The sequence below is a fragment of the Ochotona curzoniae genome, unplaced genomic scaffold (genome assembly GCF_017591425.1).
Source record: "Ochotona curzoniae isolate NIBS_2020 unplaced genomic scaffold, NIBS_Ocur_1.0 contig_2321, whole genome shotgun sequence".
NCBI lineage: Eukaryota > Metazoa > Chordata > Mammalia > Lagomorpha > Ochotonidae > Ochotona > Ochotona curzoniae.
Genome location: NW_024465421.1, coordinates 13,260,690 through 13,283,114, shown reverse-complemented (window position 1 = coordinate 13,283,114; position 22,425 = coordinate 13,260,690). Strand labels below are relative to the sequence as shown.

Here is a 22,425-nt window from a genome sequence, read left to right as displayed (position 1 = left end):
CAGGTAGAGCGGAGATTAAGGCCGTACCTCTGGCTCCTTCCCACTCACGCAGCCCCGACGCGGCTCCCTGCAGTTGCGCGCGCGAGGCCGAGGCCCGCGGGGCGCCTGCGCGGTGGGGCGGTTGTGAGGAGCGTTGAGAGGCGGCGGCGCGCGCTCCAGACTGGCGCCCCTCAGCGGCGGCGGCGGCGGCGGCGGTCGTGGCGGTTGCGACGCCTGAGCGGTGAGTGCCCAGGCTGTGCCCCCGGCTCTTCCTCCTCCTGCCTGAGGCGCCTTGCGCTGGCCGCCCCGCTCGCCGGGGTCCTGCAGGTCCCCAGGACGCCCTCCGGAGACGAGCAGGCACTCCGGGTGCCGACCCTCCACGCCTTGTCCTCCCTCAGAAGCTAAACGAACCGTGAGGGACTTTTGGGGTTTGGGGTCCGTTCCTCTGGTTATTACTCGCGTGACAGAAGGCGAAGGTTTGGGGAGCTCAGTGGACCTGACTCCCGGCTCTTCTGCCGTTTTCTGGCTCACCTCTCCCGGGCTCATCTGTGAAATGGGAATCCTGGAGGCAGGGCGACCACCTCCAAAGGGGAGGCTGGTCCCACAGCGAGATAAACAGAAGGTTCCCTGAGTGGCCCGACCTGCCTCCCCAAAAAGGATGAGAGGATGAGGACTGTGAAGGACCCGCCATTCCCGAAGTCTCACATTTAATTAGCAGAATTTGGCTCGGGTCAGTTTTTGAAAACTGCGCAACCCAGGAAAAGGAGGGAAATCATTTTAGTAGAAAATAAAAATTCGCTTTTTTTTTCTCCATAACGTGGTCCTTTCCTGTAACAGGACTGGCATGCAGTTGTACAGAATACACATCTCACCTTGCAGAACCGAAAACACCCGAGGCCACTTGCCGGGCCCGCAGCCTCTCGGTGTCACCAGGTGCTGGAAGAAGGTAGCGGACTGTGCTGAGTAAGGGATTGGGCTGCTATGGTTTCCTCCCGGCTTCTTCAAGGCCCAAAGGCAGTGGGTCTCCCAGAATCAAGTGGAGTATTGAACAGCGTGTGGTGAGCCGGTGTGCAGGTCTCTGGCTGTCCACAGCGCTGGTGACCTTTCGGGAGACCCACGTGTTCTCAAAATACTGTGATGGGGAAGTGTGGCTCAACATTTCCCACTTTGTGTTTTTATGTTTTCAATATTGCTTGAAGAAACAGATGTCACTCTCAGGTTTGCCCATGGTCTTGCTCCTGAGTAGATACAGCTTTCTGGACTTCTAAAGGTGTGTGTGATCCTAGGCAGGTTCTTTTGTTTATCTCTTTTCCTGATTATCTAACACAATCACTCTGCTGGTCCTTTTGCTTTTCACTCTATCAATAAGAAACCAGGTCTTTATCCTTCATTTTTGTTGATGTTGCTTTAATATTTTTTAAAGGAAGCGTGACAGAGAAATCTTTTATCTGCTGATTCATCCCCCAGTGACCATCAAAGCCAGTAGGTGGTCCAGGATGAAGCCAGCAACCTTGAATTTCTTTTTTTTTTTTTTTAAAGATTTATTTTTATTATTTTTTATTGGAAAGGCGGATATGCAGAGAGGAGATACAGAGAGGAAGATCTTCCGTCCGATGATTCACTCCCCAAGTGAGCCGCAACGGGCCGATACTATGCCGATCCGAAGCCAGGAGCCTCTTCCGGGTCTCCCACGCGGGTGCAGGGTCCCAAAGCCCCGGGCCGTCCTCAGCTGCTTTCCCAGGCCACAGGCAGGGAGCTGGAAGGGAAGTGGGGCTGCCGGGATTAGAACCGGCGCCCATATGGGATCCCGGGTGTGCAAGGCGAGGACCTAACCACTTGCGCCACCGCGCCGGGCCCGCAACCTTGAATTTCAACTGCATCTCCTAGTGCAGGTGGCAGGAGATCAAGTACTAAGCCATTGTGTGCTACTTTCCAGCTTGTTAATAGAGAGCTTAGTAGTGGGGCTTCTGATCCAATGCAGGATGCTGCCATCCTGAGTAGTTGCTTAACCAGCCATGTTACAACGCCAAAACTTCCTTGTTTTTGACAAGAATCCCTGGCATGAGTTTTGAGTTTTATGCGCCAAACAAAAACTTTACTCATCAGCAGAGATGCAGAATTCTTCATCTTGTATCCCACCTCTGTTCCTGGGCAGAATCTCAGTTCTATCTCATCAGAACTGAGAGTTGAGAGATCGGTATGCTTCTCCCAGTGCACCCACCCTCAGTCTTGAGCAGGCACAGGCACCTGGCAACTCTGGATTGTTTGGTTTATTTGTCCTGTCCCTCCTCGCATGTATTATCTGCCCTACGGAAGGTTTGCTCAAGGGTGAACAGATCCCTGTTGTTCTCAATGCAAGGTGCTGGTGCCAGTAGTAGAGCTTCTTCCCTATAAAAGGAAATTGAGTGGGTTAAGAAATCCTGAGACTGTTCATTTTCATCTGCCTGGAATGTAACTGCTTCATCCTGGAGTGAAAAGGGTGAGAACTGCCCAGCAGTCTTCCCCTTATAGAGTGCAACCATAGCCCTCGACTGGGCGTGTCATAGAAACGGAGTCCCGTCATCGTGTCACACTTGCCTGGAATAAAGCTCATAATGTAGCACTGAGGGCTTGGGGGTAGTTGGTATTTTTATTAAAATCAGTTGATGATCTTAAATAAGTATTTTTTTTCATTTCTGTATGCCTCTAAGTAGATTCTCAAAGCTTCTAATATATTTTAAATTTTCAACACATGAATGGTTGTTCTCCTGTGGAGAAGAACCATTGACTTCTTTTTTTTTTTTTTTTAAAGATTTATTTTTATTATTTTTTATTGGAAAGGCGGATACACAAAGAGGAGAGACAGAGAGGAAGATCCTCCGTCCGATGATTCACCCCCCAAGTGAGCGCAACGGGCCGATACTATGCCGATCCGAAGCCAGGAGCCTCTTCCGGGTCTCCCACGCGGGTGCAGGGTCCCAAAGCCTTGGGCCGTCCCAGGCCACAGGCAGGGAGCCGGAAGGGAAGCGGGGCTGCCGGGACCAGAACCGGCGCCCATATGGGATCCCGGGTGTGCAAGGCGAGGACTTAACCACTTGCGCCACCGCGCCGGGCCCAAGAACCATTGACTTCTAATACATGATACATAATGAGTGACACATAGTAAATGTGCAATAAATGCCTTAACAGTGAATAAAAACTCCTAATACTTTAAATGGTGTGTTATACTCTAAGAACCTTAAAAAAATTAATCCTTTCCAGTGGTTTTGCTTTTCATAATTTGCCATGATGATAATGTTTATTGTATATACTGTCAACTATTTTAATGAAAGTTGTATAAAAATCAAATCTCTTTGGCTTTGTGCCAACTTTACGTGGACAAATGGAACCACATCTTATTGATACTGATTTTTCTGTTTCCCTGTTTCCCAATGTTTTATACATAGTAGAACTTCACTGCATATTAAATGAAGGAAAAAGACCTATACAGTTTTCTTTAATTACATAAACTTTTTTGCTATCAATGTTTGAGACTGGTTAAGGAAAAGAGTAAGAAAAAGAAACAGCCCTAATATTTACTTGATGTTCAGATGATTAGTAACTTTGCATTTCAAAGAATGACTTTTCTCCATCTCAGGAGAAGAATTTCTCCATTCGGTGGAAGAATGAAATTGTTGACACTCAACCAATTTGCAGTACTCCTCTGGAAAAATTTTACGATAAAGGTAGGTGAATGCAGCCATGGAGTAGACATAATTATCCATTTGTTCAATTTCTGTAAATCACACAGAGCAAATCACACAGAGCAAAATTACTCTAGAGCTGTAGACAGTTCTTCCAAATCTGTAAAACTAAGTGATTCAATAATGTGATGTCTAGCAGAGGTAATGACACAGACCAGGCAGCAGTGATACTCATAGAGTAAAATAAAAGTTCAATATAAGAGAACTGTCTGTCCATTTGCATCTAATGTATTCTCTTGACTGTCACCGCCCCTTTGTTCCTCTTTTAGAGGAGGCATTGGACAACACTGATTTTGGAAATCTTCTCAGGATTGGTATTTGCACTAATGCTTCTGGTATTCCGTGCACTTACTGAAGCAAAGACTAAAGGACCATACAATTACACTTCACAGCCCATCAGTACTTTGCCTGCCTTCATTAAAAATGCAAAAAACTGGGAATTGGTTTACGTACCTTCTAATATTAGTGTAGTCAAAGAAATCACTGAAAATGTGAAGAGGAATCTCAACATCAGTATAAGAGGTTAGTCATTAAAGATTTCTACAAGAAATGACTGTTTTTAGAGACACTTAATCAAATAATGTTGGTGAAGAATAAAGTTGGAGAAACTACTTTCCTCCATTTTAGGATGTACATATAAGAATAGTAATTCAGACAGTAAAGGTATAGACACATAGTAATGAAAATGAATAGCTAAGCCAGAAATAAGCCTACATTAACATGCCAAAATAAAATTGTGCAACAGTATGAAAGAATTCATTGAGAACATAATTTTTTCCACAAACATTGGTGTCACAATTGGACTCCAATTGCTAAAGCAATGAAACTTAAATTTTTAGGCAAAAAAAAAAAAACAGTGACTCACAGATCTAAATGTGAAAAGATTTTCAAATAATTTAGGAAAGAATGTAAGATAAAATCTTTGCAACTTATGATAATCCTTAGATGTTATATCAATATCATGATGTATAGAGGTTAAAAGATAACTAGGACTTTTAGTATATAATGCTAACATAAACAACAATTGGTTGTTCTTGAGTTTATTCATATCTAGTGTTTTACTACTTTATTGTAATGTTGAATCCTTATCATAATAGGCAGATTTACATTTTCCTATTTATATTGTAATTTTCATATATATATAAGAAAATTGAAAGCTTCTGAGATTGTCAAATCCAGATGAGAAGATACAATGCAGTAGGCATCTCTACTTCCAGATCAATGATTGACTTGCAATAAAACTATTAAATATATCTTGACATTAGGATGCTGGACTCTGCCATTGTTCATAGCTACAATGTCAGAATACACTTAGATGGCATTATGATGGACTTATGTCTGTTTATGAAGGACTATACTGTTGTAATAATATAGGGGAAATCAGTGGAGGAAGAGGCTTTAGGGAGAGGAGAGGGAAAATCCCAGAGCCTATGGATTAGTATCATACAATTTTTAAAAAGTAGCAAAAAAAATTGAGAACTTCACTGGGAACATTTAATAATTCACAAAAACTAAAAAAATAACTTAAAAAGTGAAATAACTCAAAAAGTGAAAATATTTACCATGGCTATTGCTTAATTTGGTTTTAAAGAACCAAGAGAGAGGAAAATACTTTTAGATTTTAACTGCTTTTTCCTGAAGGTCAGGGTTCTTGTCTTACTGAAAATCTTCCTTTTACAATTTATCACAGTAGGCTTGTTATTAGTGAATCCTCTTTGTTTGCCATCACCTGAGAATGTTTTTATTTTAGTTTCATTCTGAGTGATATTTTTACTGAATATAGAACTCTGCATTGAGAAATATTTTCTTTCAACATTAAAAATATATGCATCTGTCTCACTGGGTGTGAAATATTTTCCCATTGTGTTTTATGTCTTTCATCGGATGGCTTATATTGCTTTGTATGTCAAATATCCATTAGTTAGTCATGATGCGAATATTTAAGAAACATTAAAATTTATAATATTTGCAGGAACTCAAACTGACCTTTCTGATATGGGTTACAGGCATTCCAATTAGCAGTTTAACTGTGATGTGCCAACAGAAAAAAAAAATTATAATATTTAGATAGGATTTTGTTCATGTGAAGTAGTATCCAACTTCTCAAAAAGATGTATTGTTAAAAATTTTTATGGAAGGGCCCGGCGCGGTGGCGCAAGTGGTTAAAGGTCCTCGCCTTGCACGCCCGGGATCCCATATGGCCGCCGGTTCTAATCCCGGCAGCCCCGCTTCCCTTCCAGCTCCCTGCCTGTGGCCTGGGAAAGCAGCAGAGGACGGCCCAAAGCTTTGGGAACCTGCGCCTGCGTGGGAGACCCGGAAGAGGCTCCTGGCTTCGGATCGGCATAGTATCGGCCCGTTGCGCTCACTTGGGGAGTGAATCATCGGACGGAAGATCTTCCTCTCTGTCTCTCCTCTCTGTATATCTGCCTTTCCAATGAAAAAATAATAAAAATAAATCTTTAAAAAAAAAAAAAAAAAAAAAAAAAAAATTTTATGGAAGTAGACTTTTTTTCTCTATAGTTCGGGGCTTTTCTTCAGAAACTGAGTTTGAGAAGTACATTCAATATGATTATTCATCTCACTATGCACTAGCTGCCATTGTTTTCGACCATGACTTCAAAAGTAAAGATGATTCTCTACCACTTCAGGTAAGAACATCTTAGCTGTCTTAATTTTTTTCCTCTTTCCTTTCTCCCTTCCCCCCTCCTCCTTCCTTCAGTCCCTCCTTCTCTCTCTCTTCTTTCCTTCCTTCTGTCTGTCTTTCCTTCCTTGCTGAGGTTGAGACGAAGCCTTAGCTTGAATGTCTCAAAACACCAGCCTCCAATTTCAGATTTTCTTTTTTCTATTTGATATTACCTATTCTTAAGACTTTGAACTATGCTTTTATTTGATTCATTGAGTTCTCCAATTCCAATATTTCTGGTTTTTTTCAGTATTCTGTCTTTTTACTAAATTTCTGATTAACATTATGCATTGTGTCCCTGATTTTATATAATTGTCTAGTTGTATTCTTTTGATTATCTTTGAGTATCATTATGTATAATCTTTTTAAAGATCTTCAAATTGACCAGCACTTGCTAAATATTATTTATTTTGCCCCATATGGGGGAAGCAGTTGACAGTTGAGGAAGGAAGAATATGGAGGGTGGAAGGGGAAATCCCTAAGGTTATGGAACTCGATCATGAAAAATAAAAATTTTTTTAATTCGTTCTTATCACATCCTATCAAAGATACCAGTCCCAACAAACTGTTGCTCCTACTTGGAAGTCTGGGTCCATGTCTCAGAGTATCTCTCTGTCAACCTTGGAAACCAAGTTCGGGGGCTTGCATCATGGCCTAACAGATGAAACCGCCTTCTGGAACACCAATATCCCAAATGGGTGCCGGCTCAAGTCCCAGTTGCTCTGCTTTCAATCCAACTTCCTACTAATGTGCCTAGGAAAGCAGCAAAAGATGACTCAAGTCTGAATCCTTATACTCGAGTTAGGGACATGGATGAAGCTCCTGGCTTCAGCCTAGCCTTGCCCAGGCTGTTGCAGCAATTTGTGGAATGAACCAAGTTATAAAAATTTTCTCTCTTCCTCCCTGCCTGGCTTCCTCTACCTTCCTTCCTCCCTTTACCTCCATTCTTCCATTCTCTCTCTTCTATCTCTCCCTGTGTGAGTATGTGTGTGTATAACTCTGCCACTTAAATACATAAATATTTTTTAAAATCAAAAAGAAACCAACTCCTACCTTGCTGACCTCCCCACCTTGAATTTCTGAGTGTCAGTCCCTCAGTCTTTCCAGTCAGTTTATACTTTTTATTAATTCCCACCTCTTGCTTCTGCTACCTTCGTCCTAGGTCTAATGATCGCTTCCTGTTGTTTCTGTTGCCAACTTAGAATTCTCTTGTCCTTTTAGTTGCAGAATATGGTGTTCGTTTTCTGGCAATACAATGAACAGATAATAGTACATTCTTATGTAGACGTGTCATAATTTTCCAGTCTTCTCCCTGGAAGCAATTAAGTTAATTCAGATATATTTCTACCACAGATAAATTTACAAAGTTGCACATGTTTTCTTCATATTCTTGGAGGTGTTTAGTACATACATGTTTCTTGAAGCAGAATAAATTCCTGGTATGCTTTGAATGTTGTCTACAAGATTTATGTTGAAACTTAATTGCTATTCTGAGAGTATTAATGGAGGGGACTTTTGAAAGATAATTAGGAATTGTGAGCTCCATCTGCCAGTGAGATTAATATTGGTATAAAAGAGCAAGTTTGTCCCCTTTTATCTCTTTGCACTGCTGCCCTTTACCTTCTGCAGTGGGGAGGGACTAAGTGTTACTGCCTTGCAGAGGACTTAGTGTTCAAGGTGCTGTCTTTGAATCAGAATCTCCAAACCTGAAACTGCTCTGATAGCAAATTTCTAAAGCTCCAGAAATGTAAGAAAAATAATTTCCTGTTCAGCATGTATTGACCAATCTCATATATTCTAGAATAGCATCATAGACTGAAGCAATGCTTATAAAATTTGTTAGATATGTTATGATACTCCATGAAAAGTGTACTGTTAAAAAGGATCTGTTTTTCTACAACTTTGTTAAGAGTATGTTAAGCTTTTGGTTTGACATTACAATACCTTAAAAAAATCTCTGCAATTTTAAGTAATGTTTGTTTATCTCATTGCCTTACATTAAGACTCTTTCCTTATATGTGTGTCATATCTTGTTATGTGCATTATCTGTCTTTGGAGTTGAATTCAAATCAGGTACAACTGGAGCATACTGATCCATGTTATGGTTCAGAGTTACTATCATTCTTAGATACTCAGAATCATTTTGACATCAGATAAGTCTCGTGTTCCACATCACATGGTTGCCCATTTGCTTTTAACTTTCCATGTTTCCAACATTTGCTTTTCAGTTTTGTTTTTTATTTAAACATAGCTTGTTTCCTGTTGCTACTTCTAGGTAAAATATCATCTGCGTTTTGCTAGGGTACAGAGGACTCTTTGGTGGCCAGACAGGATAGGATGGAAAACAGGCTTTCTCTTTCCCAATCGTCCTTCTGTAGGACCCAGGAACCCATCTCAGTCTGACGGAGGAAGTCCTGGTAAGCAAATCATAAACATACTGAAATTTTTTTTGATCACAGTTGTATACTAGAACACACACTCGGGTGTGTGTGTGCACCCATACACACATTTATTTAACAAATGAGAAAAGGTGTCTGTTCCTAATTTGTGATGAGCTTTTCAATTGAAAATTTCTATTCGGTCAAGATAAATATTCAGCTCTACAGTTAATGCCAAACTGTTACATACAGCTATAAACATTGTTTTTTGTTCAATTTTGATTCTTATAACAATGTACCTATCTTTTTACAATTGTAGTTGAGTAATTTGCTTTGCAAATATGTAAATTTACATTTATTGACATTTCTTGCCTATTTGTACCTATACATATTTCTCTTGACTAGATGTAAAAGGTTTTTTTTTTAAAAAAGATTTATTTATTTTTATTACAAAGTCAGATATACAGAGAAGAGGAGAGACAGAGAGGAAGATCTTCAGTCCAATGAGTCACTCCCCAAGTGACTGTAACAGCCGGTGTGAATGTATGCATATGTGTATATACACACACTCTGGATATTAGTTTCTTGTCATGAATAATTTTCAAATATTTTTCTTGATTTTGTAGGTTATCCATTCATTCCATTGATTGATCATTTCCTTTGCTGTGCAAATAACTTCTTAGTTTGATGTGACCTTTTAGTTTGATGTACTGTTCTTTTTTTCTTCCTGATTATTTTATATATCATACGTTCATTTATTTCTCTCTTAATGTCTAACTATTCTCTCTAATTCTGTTTTCCACAAGCATGCAGATGTATGATAGATACAGTAATTGTGTATAACTGGTCTTCATACAGAATTCAATTTTGATTTTGTAGGTGACATACTATGACTTAACTTGAACTTCCTTCTTCTTTTTGTACCTGAACTGTTCTGTGGCCTGTTTCACTTAACAATGTTTGCTCCGTCTTGCAGGGTATATCAAAGAAGGATTCATGGTTATACAGTATGCCTTGGATAAGGCCATCATGCTATATCATGAGAACAACACTGGACAAAAATTGTTTGATGGTATTAGCATTTTTATACAGAGGTTTCCATACCCAGCTTATTGTCATGATGGATTACTTAAGATCATTGGTTCTTTTCTCCCTTTGATATTCATACTCATATTCTCTCCAATTGTACTTTCCAATGTTCGATACATTGTGTGGGAAAAGGAGAAAAGATTAAAGGTAATAACACTGATGAAATTTCTATAAATATTTTTAAAAATTTTGTATGGAAAATTGCATTATTTCTACTTATTCAGCTTTAGTGGAGGGTTGTTACAAACTTGTAGCAGTAAATCCAACTACAGAAAAGAATGAACACTGGAGCCCCTTACTAATGTCTAAAGCTGGGAGAACTTCAGAAACAAACGGACCCTGAGAAGTAGCACAATTCATGGAGGGAGACAGAAAGTGGTCATCAGAGGAACATAAAGTCCCTGATATGAAAAGTACTGGTTCACTTCAAACAAAACCATCTCCTTCATAAATTAAGTCTCCTCACTAAGTGTGTTTATTTTGATGTGTACTTCCTTAGACAACATGTCTGATTTTCAAAAAATAATTATTAATTATATAAAAAGCAAGAAAAAGATAGTCCAAATAAGTCATCAGTTACCAGAGCCTGTAATGACACAGATGTTGAAAATGTCAAAAAATTTAAAATAACTATGGTCAATATTTTAAAGTCTGTGAGATTCATTAGAAGGACCGTTGGACTCTGCATACAATTTATCTCACAGCTAATATATAACAGTGATGTAAGAATTTAAAGCTGTGTCACAAGGAGAAAAAAATGTAAGCAAAGCCTGAGGAAATCTACCTGCTGGCTTTCTCATGTAAACCCACATGGATTTAGGGAGCAGTCCTGCTTCAACAGTGAAAACCCCATCATATGTTAGTAAAATTTCTATCCGTGAGGGATTCAAGCACCCAATGTTTCAATTCAGAATTGGTCATGTAGACTCACCCTGTCTAAAATATTCCGAATTCCAAACATCATGATTACATACACAGTATAAACTGTACTCTTTGTACAGACACCAAGTGCCCATATGCCAGCCAAGAACCAGTCATACAAACGTTGTCTTTCTAATAATAGCAGACTCAGACTCAAACCTTCTGCATTCTTTTTAAATACAGTAGATAATAGGCAAATAAATCAGAATGATAGCAGTCAAATGAAATTTGTAAAGATGAAAAACACACTAACATAAATGAAGAATGCTGTTGACAGGCTTGTCAGTATGCCCGATCCAGCTGAGGAAAGAATCTAAAAGTTGAATACAAGGGGTATTATATTCAAACTTAAGAAATTATAGGAGGTAAAAAGGCATTATTGTAGACATTTTCCTCCAGTATTCCTGGAAGCAGGGTATACTAGAAATGCAATACTCATCTTGGTGCTTTAAAGCTTTTTAAATGTTAGTTTATTTTGACCCAACCAGGTGTACTATATTTTTAAAAGTCTTTGAACTCAGGAGAAATATATTTTAGGCTAGTACTACCTACCTTTTTTAACTGCATTTTTTTAAAATCAACACATTAGACTTTCTGAGCCTTGACTTTCTCGTTTATAAGATAGAGGTATTATTTCCATTTATGAAGGTTTCTATAAGGATTAAATTTTTTAAATTACATGTAAGTCCTATAAGCTGAAGATATATATGATATTTGGTTACTGTTGTATTATCTACAGGAATACCAACTCATAACTGGACTCAAAAGCTGGATGATCTGGGTTGCCTATTTCTTGACATTCTTCTTTTGGTATATAATTATTATCTCTTTCCTATGTATGCTGTTCTTTGTCAAGGCAAGTGTCTAGCTTTATATTGTCCAATATAAATGCAATTGACCATATAGGTAATCTTAAATTTTAGTAGCTACTAGAAATTTTTAAAGTAACAAGAAATAAGTGAAAAATTTTCAGCAAATATTTAGCTCAAATTTGATATATATATATATACACACACATACATATATGTGTCGAAATGTAAGCTATTTAAAATTTGAGTTGTTTTACAATTTTTGTGTCAAGTATTCAAAATCCAGTGAGTTTTGTATTTACACTGTATCTGAATTCAGACAATTATATTTAAGAAATACTTTACATATGTTTAATGTGGTATTCTTATTTAAACTGAATAACACTCAAGCCTCTGTTCCTCAGTCATACTAGCTGCATTTCTGGTGCTTGAGAGCTTAATGTGGCTAATGAGTACTGTATGCACAACTGAACTCTACCTGTGGGCGTTGTACTGCAGTTCTGCAGAAGGAAAGAATAAGCATGGCCTGGACTGATCAGCCTCAGGTTGCCAGGAAAGTGAAATAGGATTTTTCATTGATTCCCCTACTCCGGAGATTCAGAGGCAGCCCAGTCTCTAGGCTAGACTTACATCCTCTTACAAAGAGGTTAACTCTTCATCCCACTGAGTTTTAATCACTAATTATCACATTAGGACATCATTTTTCTCCTCTCGCCTTGAAATTTTGTGGCACTACTTAATGCACGTCCTAGCTGATAGTATGTAATTGTTTTCTTTCAGATTTTTAATAGGCCAGTCTTCCGCTACAGTGACACAAGTTTCATCTTTCTCTTTCTGATGTGTTATGCCGTTGCGGCCATCTTCTTTGGCTTTATGATTAGCACATTCTTCAACAAAGGTGAGTCACAACAGCTCCTGTAACAAAAATTCCATTTTAATTTACCAGATATATTGGATGCTCCTTTTAGCTGCCTCATGTATAGCCTTTGCATATATTCTAACATAGGTGATGAATTTCCTTTCTAAACATCTTCCGTAACTTTTTTCTTTCCCTAATAAACTCAAACCTTCTTGAGTTCCTGGGGCATACCAGAGGCTGCCCTGGCCTGTGCATGTTTGTCCTGCCTCACAATCCTTTTCTTTCTTAGTTCCAAATTAAACCTTTTCACATAAATATTCATCTCTACATTGTTGTTTTACTTTGACACTATCATTCATGTCTTGGTTTATCTTCATCAACTCACATCTGACAATGATGACTCACTCATTTTGGAGTGGGAGATGTTTAGTTTTTTTTTTTTTTTTAGAACAAAAGTGTTTTTTTTTTGAAAAATGAGATCCTGATATTTATAGGCTAGATGAAACTGGAGCCCTTTGTATTTTGTGTTATAAGCCAGACACAAAAAGACAGTTACCCCAACCAAAATGTATAAATGTTGGATAGATGGCTTTCTGGCTCAACCAATCCATTTCCCTTAGGTCGTCTCCCTCGCAAGTATGGGAAGTCTCTGAAATGTGTAAATGAAAAGGTGACAGGCCTAGATAACTTAGAATTTAGAGTGACAGGTCCCTCCCCTCCCTGTGATTTTGTCATTGCTCTCTATACATAGATCTTTCAAGAAGTACTGCCAAAACCTCCAGATCACCAACAGGCAACAAGATCCAGGAAGAGCTGGTCTCCCAAACCAAAGGACTAGTAAAGGGTTGCCTAACAGCTGAAAAAGCGCTTTAGTAATTTTTTGTGTACTTACCGTACTCCAAACACCCAGTAGAAACACTTCACTCTCCAATGTCGTAGACATTTTTCCTCCATTCTTTACCCGTCCTGTGGAGCCAAATGATACTCCAGTCACTGCTAGAGAACTGACATCAGAAACCAGCAGTGAGCTGAAATGCCACACCCCACACCACGCTGAGTCAGAGGGACTGAATAAGGTGAGTAGGTGACACAAGTCAGTTCTCATAAACCCTCTGGTGTCAGGGAGGCTGAAGAGGAACCTATCCTAACTAGCCTTCTGTTCCCCCACACTTTCCTTACCTATATTATGTCATTATGGATACAAGAAAATTACAAATCGTGCCAAGAAAAAAGCAAAATCACAGGAATGAAAAATTACAGGCCTGGCACAACAGCTTAATTGGCTAATCCTCTAATTACAAGCGTATATGGATCCCATATGGCACATGTTCATATCCCAGCTACTAAACTTCACTACCAGCTCCCTGCTTGTGGCCAGGAAAAGCAGCAGAGGATAGGCTAAAGCCTTGGAACCCGGAATTCTTGTGAGACACCAGGAAGAAGTTCCTATCTCCTGGCTTCAGATCAGATTAGCTCTGACCTTTTGCAGCCATTTAGCAATTGAGCCAGAGGGTGGAGATCTTTCTTTCTGTTTCTCCTTTCTCTGTAAATCTCCATTTCCAATAAAAAATAAATCTTTTTTTTTTAATGAAAAATTTCAACAGACATCAACTGACATAAAACAGATACTGTAATTATCTGAAAAATATTTAAGCACCCATCTTAAGGATAGTTTGTCAAGCAATTAAGAGTTCTGTTGATACAGATGAAAAATAAAAATCTTGCCAAAAAAAAGGAGAACCTGCAAATAAGAACCAAACTACAGATTTGAAAATAATGAGAGTATAGAATAAGTAAAATTGAAGATAGGAAGCTTAAGGAAACACAGATAAATTCATGACAAGACATAATTAAACTTCTAAAATTATAATTTAAAAAATGTAAAACAAGAAGAGAGGAGCCATGTATTACATACAGGTGGATAAATGTCACTTCAAATGTCTGAAAATTTCCTATTTAAAACCAGAAGAATCGGCATGCTTTTTAAGTACTAAAGAATTGCAACTAGGGAATATTTATGCAGCAAAACTATCTTTTAGGATTGATTAGGAAATATGTTATCTTTTTAATTAATTCAAAAATTTTTTTATTTAATTGGGTTAAATTTTTTTATGATACAGTTTCCAAGGCTCTGGAAATTTCCCTCCCCCACTTTACCCCCCTCCCCCCGATTTTCCCTAGTTTATCACAGAAATATAGTCCTTCAGAAAACAATTTTAAGTCGATCCTTCAGCTATTTAAGTGTATCCTCACGTTTTAGGTATGGACGGTGGCAGAGTCCAGCCTCCTGTTGTAAAGATATATTTAACAATTCCACTGGGAGTCCATTTTTTTTTGGAAGTAGAGATGCATATTGTATTGTATCTTTATTTTTAAAGATTATTTATTCGAAATATAGAATTGCAAAAAGAGGAGAAGCAGATATCTTGTTACCCACTCATTCACTCCCTAAATGACCACGTAGATGCAGAGGCCCAAGTGGTTGGGCCATTTTCTGCTGCTTTCTCAGGCACCTTGACAGTGTGCTGGGTTGGCAGTGAAGCAGCCGAGACATGAACCTGCACCTCTGTGAGATGCTATGGAGACTTAACTCCCTGTGCCACAGAGCTGGCCCTTACTCTTACGAACTTGTAAGATGTAAAGTCTGTTTTATCTGTTAAGAGAACCACTGCTACTCTTTTTTGCATGGAATATCTTTTTAGTTCTTTAATTTACAACCTGCGCATGCTTTTGGAATTAAACATCATGTAGTTTGAAATGTTTGTTCTGTCTTTTATTGGAGAGTTTAATCAAATTTTATTCAAAATTATTCAAAATAATTCCTGATGAGAAATGTACTGCTTCCATTTTGCTAGCTTATTTCTCCCCAGTTTCTTGCATTGCTACAGTCTATTGTAGGGTGTGGGTTTTTTGTTGTTGCTTCTGGAGTGGAAGTTTTAATTTCTTCTTATTTTCTTTTGTTTGTATTGCACAGTTTCTTGTGGTTTCCCATTGAAGTTGCATTCAAATGCCCAATATTACAACACTCTAAATTGATAACTGCTTAACCTCAATAACATGTAAGATCTCCAATTTAATTATTGATATCACAAAGGATATCAATAATTTTGTGTCTAAAAATGAGATGATAATTGTTCTATAAAATTTTTATTAAATCTTGTAGAAAATAAAAAAGAGTTGCAAACCAAAGTTACAATGATACTAGCTGTAATAATTGTCCGTGATTCTAAATTTAACAGATATCTTTCTTCGTATGGTCTCAAGTTAGTGAGACCTAATAACCTTTCATTTCAGTCTGAAGGACTTCCTTAGCATTTAGAGCAGATATTTTTGGTTGTATGTAGATGTCCGAGTTTCTCCATTATTAAAAATTCTTTTTATTTGAGACAGACACACAAACAGAGTCCCCATTCTCTGGATTACTCCCCAAATGCTCACAATTGCAGGGACTAGCCAGATCAAAACTGACAATCAGGGATCCAGTCCAGCTCTGCTCTGAGGTGGCAGGAACCCAAATAAATAGAGCCAACACTTGTTCGATCCCAAGGTGTGGTTACTGAGAAATTTGAATCAGGAGCTGAGCCTGTACTCTGATAAGGGTTGCAGGCATCCCAGCTGACAGCTCAACTGCCAGACCAAATGCCCACACTTCTCTGTTTTGAAGGACAGTTTACTTCATGTAAAATTCTTGACTTGCAGTATGTTCTTTTTCTTTCAGCAATTTAAATCAATCTTTTGGCTTCCTAGATTGCTGAACAGAGCTCTGATGAAGTCTTATTGAGGATCCCCTATATGTGACAAGTCACTTCTCTCTTGAAACTTTTTAGGTCCTCTTGATCTTTTGGCAGTTGGATTATATCATATCTTGGTGTGAGTTTTCTTAAGTTCATCCTACTTGGAGATTGTTGAGCTTCTTGAATGTTTATATGTTTATATTTACGTCTTTTATCAAGTTTTTAAAATAATCACTCTATCTAGTCTTCTTCATTCTTCTGGGATTCCCAAAATGCATAAGACCTCATGGGGTCCTATGGGGTCCTTTGTATGTTTATTTTACTCCTCAGTATTTTTGATAGGCGCTCCACAAGCCCCAGAAAAAGCAAGGAGGAAACATAAATGATGTAAAACCCTCCAGGAGGAATGCTTGCTTCGGCAGCACATATACTAAAAACCCTCCAGGAGTCTTGAGAAATGAGAGAAATATGTTTACTTTTAAGAGGAGCCAGCAAATGGAATCTCTGTGTCTCTCCTTCTCTGTGCAAATCTGCCTTTCCCATAAAAATAAATACAACTTTTTAAAAAAGTACTGGGACAGAGAAGTCCAGAAAACGTATGATGGCTTAGATTAAGATAATGTTAATGGTATAAAATTGAAATGGTAGATTTTTTTGTACAGATGCAGTTTGGAGATTCTTAAGGGACTTATTGAGGGCATAGTATATAATATGGATAAACTCAATAGAAGAATGCAAGTCCATAATATTAGTGAGTAGCATGTCATACTTTTATCTGGTTTTATCTTCACTCAAATTCTTTTATAGGCATACAGAAATCTCATGCTTGTGTATTTAACTACATCCAAGTCTCAATATTCAATATTTATGATTGTATTCAACTGTTCTTTTATTATTCAATTTTTAAAATGAGACCAAAAGCATATATTTAAAATTCATCAAGGGCTTTTCTTCAACCTACAACTTCAAACTCTTTGGGAACTTTATAGATTCAGTGTAGTTCATAGCAATGCTACACATTTATAATTTTTCAAGCAGAAGCCATAAATGAGCTTTAGGAAGGGAAGGTAATGTTTCCTAGTACCCTAGTTTCTGGGGTGCAAAACAGACACTAGTTTCCTGTTAAAATTTACATATTAGTGCTTTCTTGTATGAAGAGTTAATTGTAATTCACTGTTATACAGACTGCCTTTAACTGACTTGATTAAGTCCTTCTTCCTTGCAGTTCCTTTGGCTGCTTCTGCTGGAAATATCCTGTTTTTTGCCAGTTTCTTTCCATTTAACTTTATCATTCAACACTATGGAGAAATAACTCTTGCTTACAAGGTAGTTGCCTGTCTCAGCTCAAATGTCGCATTGGCCCTGGGGATTAATCTTTTGTTCAAGTTGGAAACAAAAGGTGAGTGTTTGCTTTTCTGATTCAGTTCTTTAACAAGTGGCCTAAGGAATTGTGAGGGATACAGTGGATGCAAAGATAAAATGTTACAATGATTCTTTGTGCCAGATTTCTATATTTATGTAAGGCAATTATGTGAACTATGAAACATTGTGTTTAAAGTTCCCCATCGCTCCACAATTAATCAAAATTACATTATCAAATCAAATAGATTTTTAAAAAAGATTTTTTTTTTGCTTGAAAGTCACAGAGAGTAACGGAGCAGCCAGCACTGAGCCAGTCCAAAGACGGGAGCCAGGAACTTCTTCCAAGTCTCCACGTGGGTGCAGGAGCCCAGAGCTTTACACTGTGCTTTTTGCTACTGTTCCCAGGACATTAGCAGGGAGCTGGATCAGAAGTTGTACAACCAGGGCTAGAATCAGCATTTGTATGGGATGCTGGCTCCACAGTCAGAGGATTAGTGTGATTTGAAACTGCCCCAGCTCCCAAATCAAATAATTTTAAATATTGCATAACTTGCTCTGTTGCCTTAATAATTTGCCTTGGATCTCTTCTAATATAATGCTATGCTTCTTTCTTTTTTTTTTTATTTGTTCCTTAAGTACTGTTTCTGCTATAAATGAGTACTGCAATTAATTAACTCAGTCTCTATCAATGCATGTCTAAGGTATTTCCAATGTTTTCCTGTTATCCATAATGGTATACATATATTTAGCTACATAGTAATCTGAAAAAAAATCGCATTAAATAATTACAGCTTAGTTTTTATTTGAATCACAGAAGAATATCACAGTCTGTTTATTCTGCTAAAAATACATTAGTTTTTCCACATTTTTTCAAATAATACATTGTTCTAATTTATTTCCTGTAATCATTTTTCCTCTGAATTCCTCACTATAGGGGGAAAAAAACTAAAGCTAGTATGACTCTGATGTAAATATTTATGGAGGTTGTTCTGAAAGAATCAGTGTTATATAAGTTCTTCTCCCTTCCCTTATTCTGGGTGGTATGGGTACAGGTGAGAATTGAGGAGATCTTAGAAGTGGGGATTTCAACTCTTTTCATTCTCTTTGGGTCTTTTGCCTCTGTAGCAAAGTACCTGGCTTGAGCTGCCTTATGGACCCTTACTGATGGAAGTATGACTGGTGAAGTATGACACAGTTTCACAGCATCAATTGGCAGGCCTAATTTTAGCCACATGCCCCAGCTTTGAAAGAAGTCAACCACTTATTTGTCTGCTAAGACTTTCTTTGGTCCTCAATAACTCATAAAGATTTCTTCAGGTTCTAAATGTCACTTGCAAAAAAGAAGTCGGGCACACCACTGCTGCAGGTCCATTTCTCTAACTGCTTCACTCCAACAGCACCAGTGCAACTACAGCACCATGTGGCTATTTGTCACTGATACAAGCTGAGCTTTTCCGTATAGTATCGCTGCAATAGGAAATATGGAGCCCATGTGCTTGTTAGTAATGTATTGACTACCTTAGTTTTAATCTTTTTTTTTTCTTGGAGTGGGATGGTACTGGTTTTCCTGTGTCTTCCTTTCTATAATAAAATTTCCTTTTCAAAATTACATTTACATTGCTATATCCCAAATACTATAACCCTTGGTATAGGATAAAGAAAAACTGGTTTACTAATCCAGGACCAAATGTATGAACCAATTTAGGCAGATTTTTCAGATTTTTATATCCTTTACACCATGAAATAATTTTACTTTTTTCTAACTTTTTCTTTTTAATGGCACTTCAGTGTGTTTTCAGATTGAGAGGAGGAATTTGAGTCCTGTATATGTTATAGATATCATAACAATTCTTAATCTACAGCTCATTAGACTTGAGTTTATGTTATTTTCTTCCAAAAGTTTAATCTAAGTAAAATGTTCAGTCTTTTCATTCATTGGTATACTTAAATCTTGTCAAAAAAAGTTCTTCCGTACCCAGGGTAATAAAGATAATCATCCTACACTTTCTTCTAAAACTTAATAACAAAAATGATCTTTATATTTAACTTTTCAATAATCAGTTTCTCTTCCTATTAGTCATGAGGCAAGAACTCTGTTTTATTTTTTGTGTGTGACAGCTGAACTATGACATCTACCTGAGGCATTTGTTTTCTACTGATCTCTAATTCCACCTTTGTTTCATATATATTTCCCACATATGCATGGCTCTTTTCCTGGCAAGCATTTCTACTGCAGTTCTGTTTTTTTATTTTCCCTGTGTTCCAGCACCACACTGGTTTTACCTTAGCTTTATATTATATTTTATCTCTTAATCTTTGTCTCTACATCTTGCTGTTTTATTTTTCTTACTACTTTTCTTTATACTTGAATTTTAGGATCAGTCAAGTTCTATAAAAATTTCTGTTTGGAATTAGAGACCTTATTATATTATACTTAAATCTTTCAAGGAATAGCCAATATTAAGAATGTATGTGTGTATATGTAATTTATTTACAAGCACTAATGTAAGTCTGTGTCCATAAAACAGTAAAACTTTATGTTGCTTTATCTGCATGTGGGACTCTCATTGGTTTCATCCAAAGTCGGATATCCACTCTTGGCTTTCTTTTTTTCTTTTTTTCTACCATTCTTGGTTTTCTAATTTGTTTTTTTACCGTTTTTTTTTTATATCATTTGACTATTGTTTTCTGTGTCATTTTTTTTTATATCAGTAACCCTTATTGTACTTAGGGCAGGAGAATTTCACAAGTTATAGGAGCCTTTATAAAATCGATATTCTGCCTTCTCTCTTCCCCCCCCCCCCCATGGCTTCTGTTTTTTCTCTTCACTGCCTCTGAAAATGGCTTTTTTTTAGTAAACTGTTTTTATTCTAATAAATATTTTTTCTAAATTATTATCTTTTCTGTTATCTTGCTAAAATGTACAGTATTCACAAGTGTTCTTTCAATTAATGGTTCAGTCTCAACCGAATGCTTGACTTGTTATTCTTTATATCTGTTGGTAAACAGTGAAGGACCATATTGATGACTTTGTTTTTCTAAATTTATATAGAAGCCTATTTAGCTAAGCATGCTAATTTTTCTCTTCTGTTCCATAGTCAGCATTCATCCATAGTGCTGTTGCATTATTTTTTTCAAAATGTATACAGACTCATGATTATTTCAGTGGAAGATTAACCTGGCAGGACAGTAGGACCAAATACTACTGCTTTTTGTTGTTACTGTTTTGTTATTATTGCTTGTTTTTTGAGTCTCAGTCATCTTTTTTTAATTAATCATTCCTATTTTTTAAAAATTTTACAATGATATATAGATGCTACCATTTTCTAGATCTAGATACAAAGCAATATAGTAGGTAGATTGAATTGCAATGGCAAACTGAAACAATTAAACTTTTTTCTTTACTGTTTAATTCACAGAGCTCTCATGTTTACTGCCTTTTGTTTTTTTTTTTTTTTTCAGAGATTGGTGCTAAATGGCGTAATTTTTGGACACCAGCCATCCTTGAGGATAACCTTGTCTTTGGCTATCTAGTTGGAATGCTTTTACTTGATGCTTTCTTGTATGGCCTTGTTGCCTGGTATCTAGAAAGTGTCTTTCCCGGGCAGAATGGCTTGCCCCAACCATGGTACTTTTTCTTTATGGTAAGCTTTAGTGCTACTGTTATTGCAAAAGGCTTTAGTCCTTAAGAGCCTGTGCTGTAATATTTATCATCAAATAAGAAGATCAAATGGCAAATTGCTCTTCTCTATATACCTTACCTACTGAAACGCTAGCTATTTCTTCATACAACTCAAAACCATCTGCATATGCAGATACATACATCTGGGGATAAGACACTGAAAACCTTTGTTGAATTAAAAATTGTGAATTCTGTAACCTTTATGCACCCAGATAAATAACACTTTGTTATAATCCTTTTACTAGGGAAATAGATTGACAGTTTTTTTTTTTTTGAAGCTTTATATCAATACTTCTAAAGGGTTTTATAAGTCTTTCTGCAGTTTATTTCCTCATATCTTTGGTGTCAGAATAATGCTGTTTTCATAGAATAGCTAAAAAGTATTTCCTTCTGTATCTTTGGAAGAGTTGGAGAAAGATTATTGTTACTTGTTGTTTGATATAATTCGATTCAGCCATCTGGTCCTGAAATTTTCTTCTAAGGAGGTTCTTGATCACTAACTCAATCGCTGGTTGCTAATTAATCTATTCAAATAGAGTGTTTCCTTTATTAATATTCATTTGGGTAATTACATTTGCTCTTTTTTTTAGCGTTCATACTGGTGTGGAAAACCAAGAATTAATAAGAACAAAGAAATCAGTGACCATGCGGAAATCCAAAGCCGCTTTTTTGAAGATGAACCTATTAGTTTGGTGACGGGTATCCAGATCAAACGTTTGCACAAGGTACGATTTCCAGTACATCTTTTTTGCAAAGAGACTCGTTTGTCCACATGCAATGGAAGTATTCGTAACAGGTCATTACAAGAAAACAAATGTAGAGTCATAATACAGTTGCTATCTAAAAGGCAGAACTTGACTGGAACTGCATTTAATAGAACAAACAAATATGAGGATATCTCAAAGTTTTAGGGAAAAACAACTAAAAGACAAGTTTATTTTGGAGCAAAAACAACTTTTGAAATACATGCATACTAAGCAAACTTCAAAGATTTTATAAAATACATGTGGAAAAATTATGCATTTATTGGAAATGTTTTTTAAACTTACCTATTAATGCCATTTTTATAGATGAAGCTCTACAAATATCATCTGACTTGCTGCATTCATTATGCATTACTTTGAATATTATCTGATGGACTTAGCAACAAGTGCTACTTGTTTGCATAATAATTTATATGATGAAAATAAGCTTGATGTAATAGTAA

At 37.2% G+C, this 22,425-nt stretch overlaps 1 protein-coding gene across 2 annotated transcripts in view; it reads left to right on the top strand.

The window, feature by feature from the left end:
• The first annotated feature begins 787 nt into the window (after positions 1-787).
• LOC121152009 (phospholipid-transporting ATPase ABCA3-like) overlaps positions 788-22,425 on the top strand; it is a 56,435-nt gene continuing 34,797 nt past the window's right edge. The window contains exons 1-11 of one of the 2 annotated variants that reach the window (XM_040973906.1): positions 788-925; positions 3,596-3,683; positions 3,971-4,223; positions 6,222-6,349; positions 8,660-8,801; positions 9,739-9,998; positions 11,512-11,622; positions 12,362-12,479; positions 17,400-17,573; positions 20,999-21,180; positions 21,809-21,943. In XM_040973906.1, the coding sequence (XP_040829840.1) occupies positions 3,624-3,683; positions 3,971-4,223; positions 6,222-6,349; positions 8,660-8,801; positions 9,739-9,998; positions 11,512-11,622; positions 12,362-12,479; positions 17,400-17,573; positions 20,999-21,180; positions 21,809-21,943 (1,563 nt within the window). In that variant the 5' untranslated portion in view covers positions 788-925; positions 3,596-3,623. Of the gene's footprint in view, positions 926-3,568; positions 3,684-3,970; positions 4,224-6,221; positions 6,350-8,659; positions 8,802-9,738; positions 9,999-11,511; positions 11,623-12,361; positions 12,480-17,399; positions 17,574-20,998; positions 21,181-21,808; positions 21,944-22,425 lie in introns of those variants that run through there. The other variant, XM_040973905.1, reaches the window with a different exon arrangement.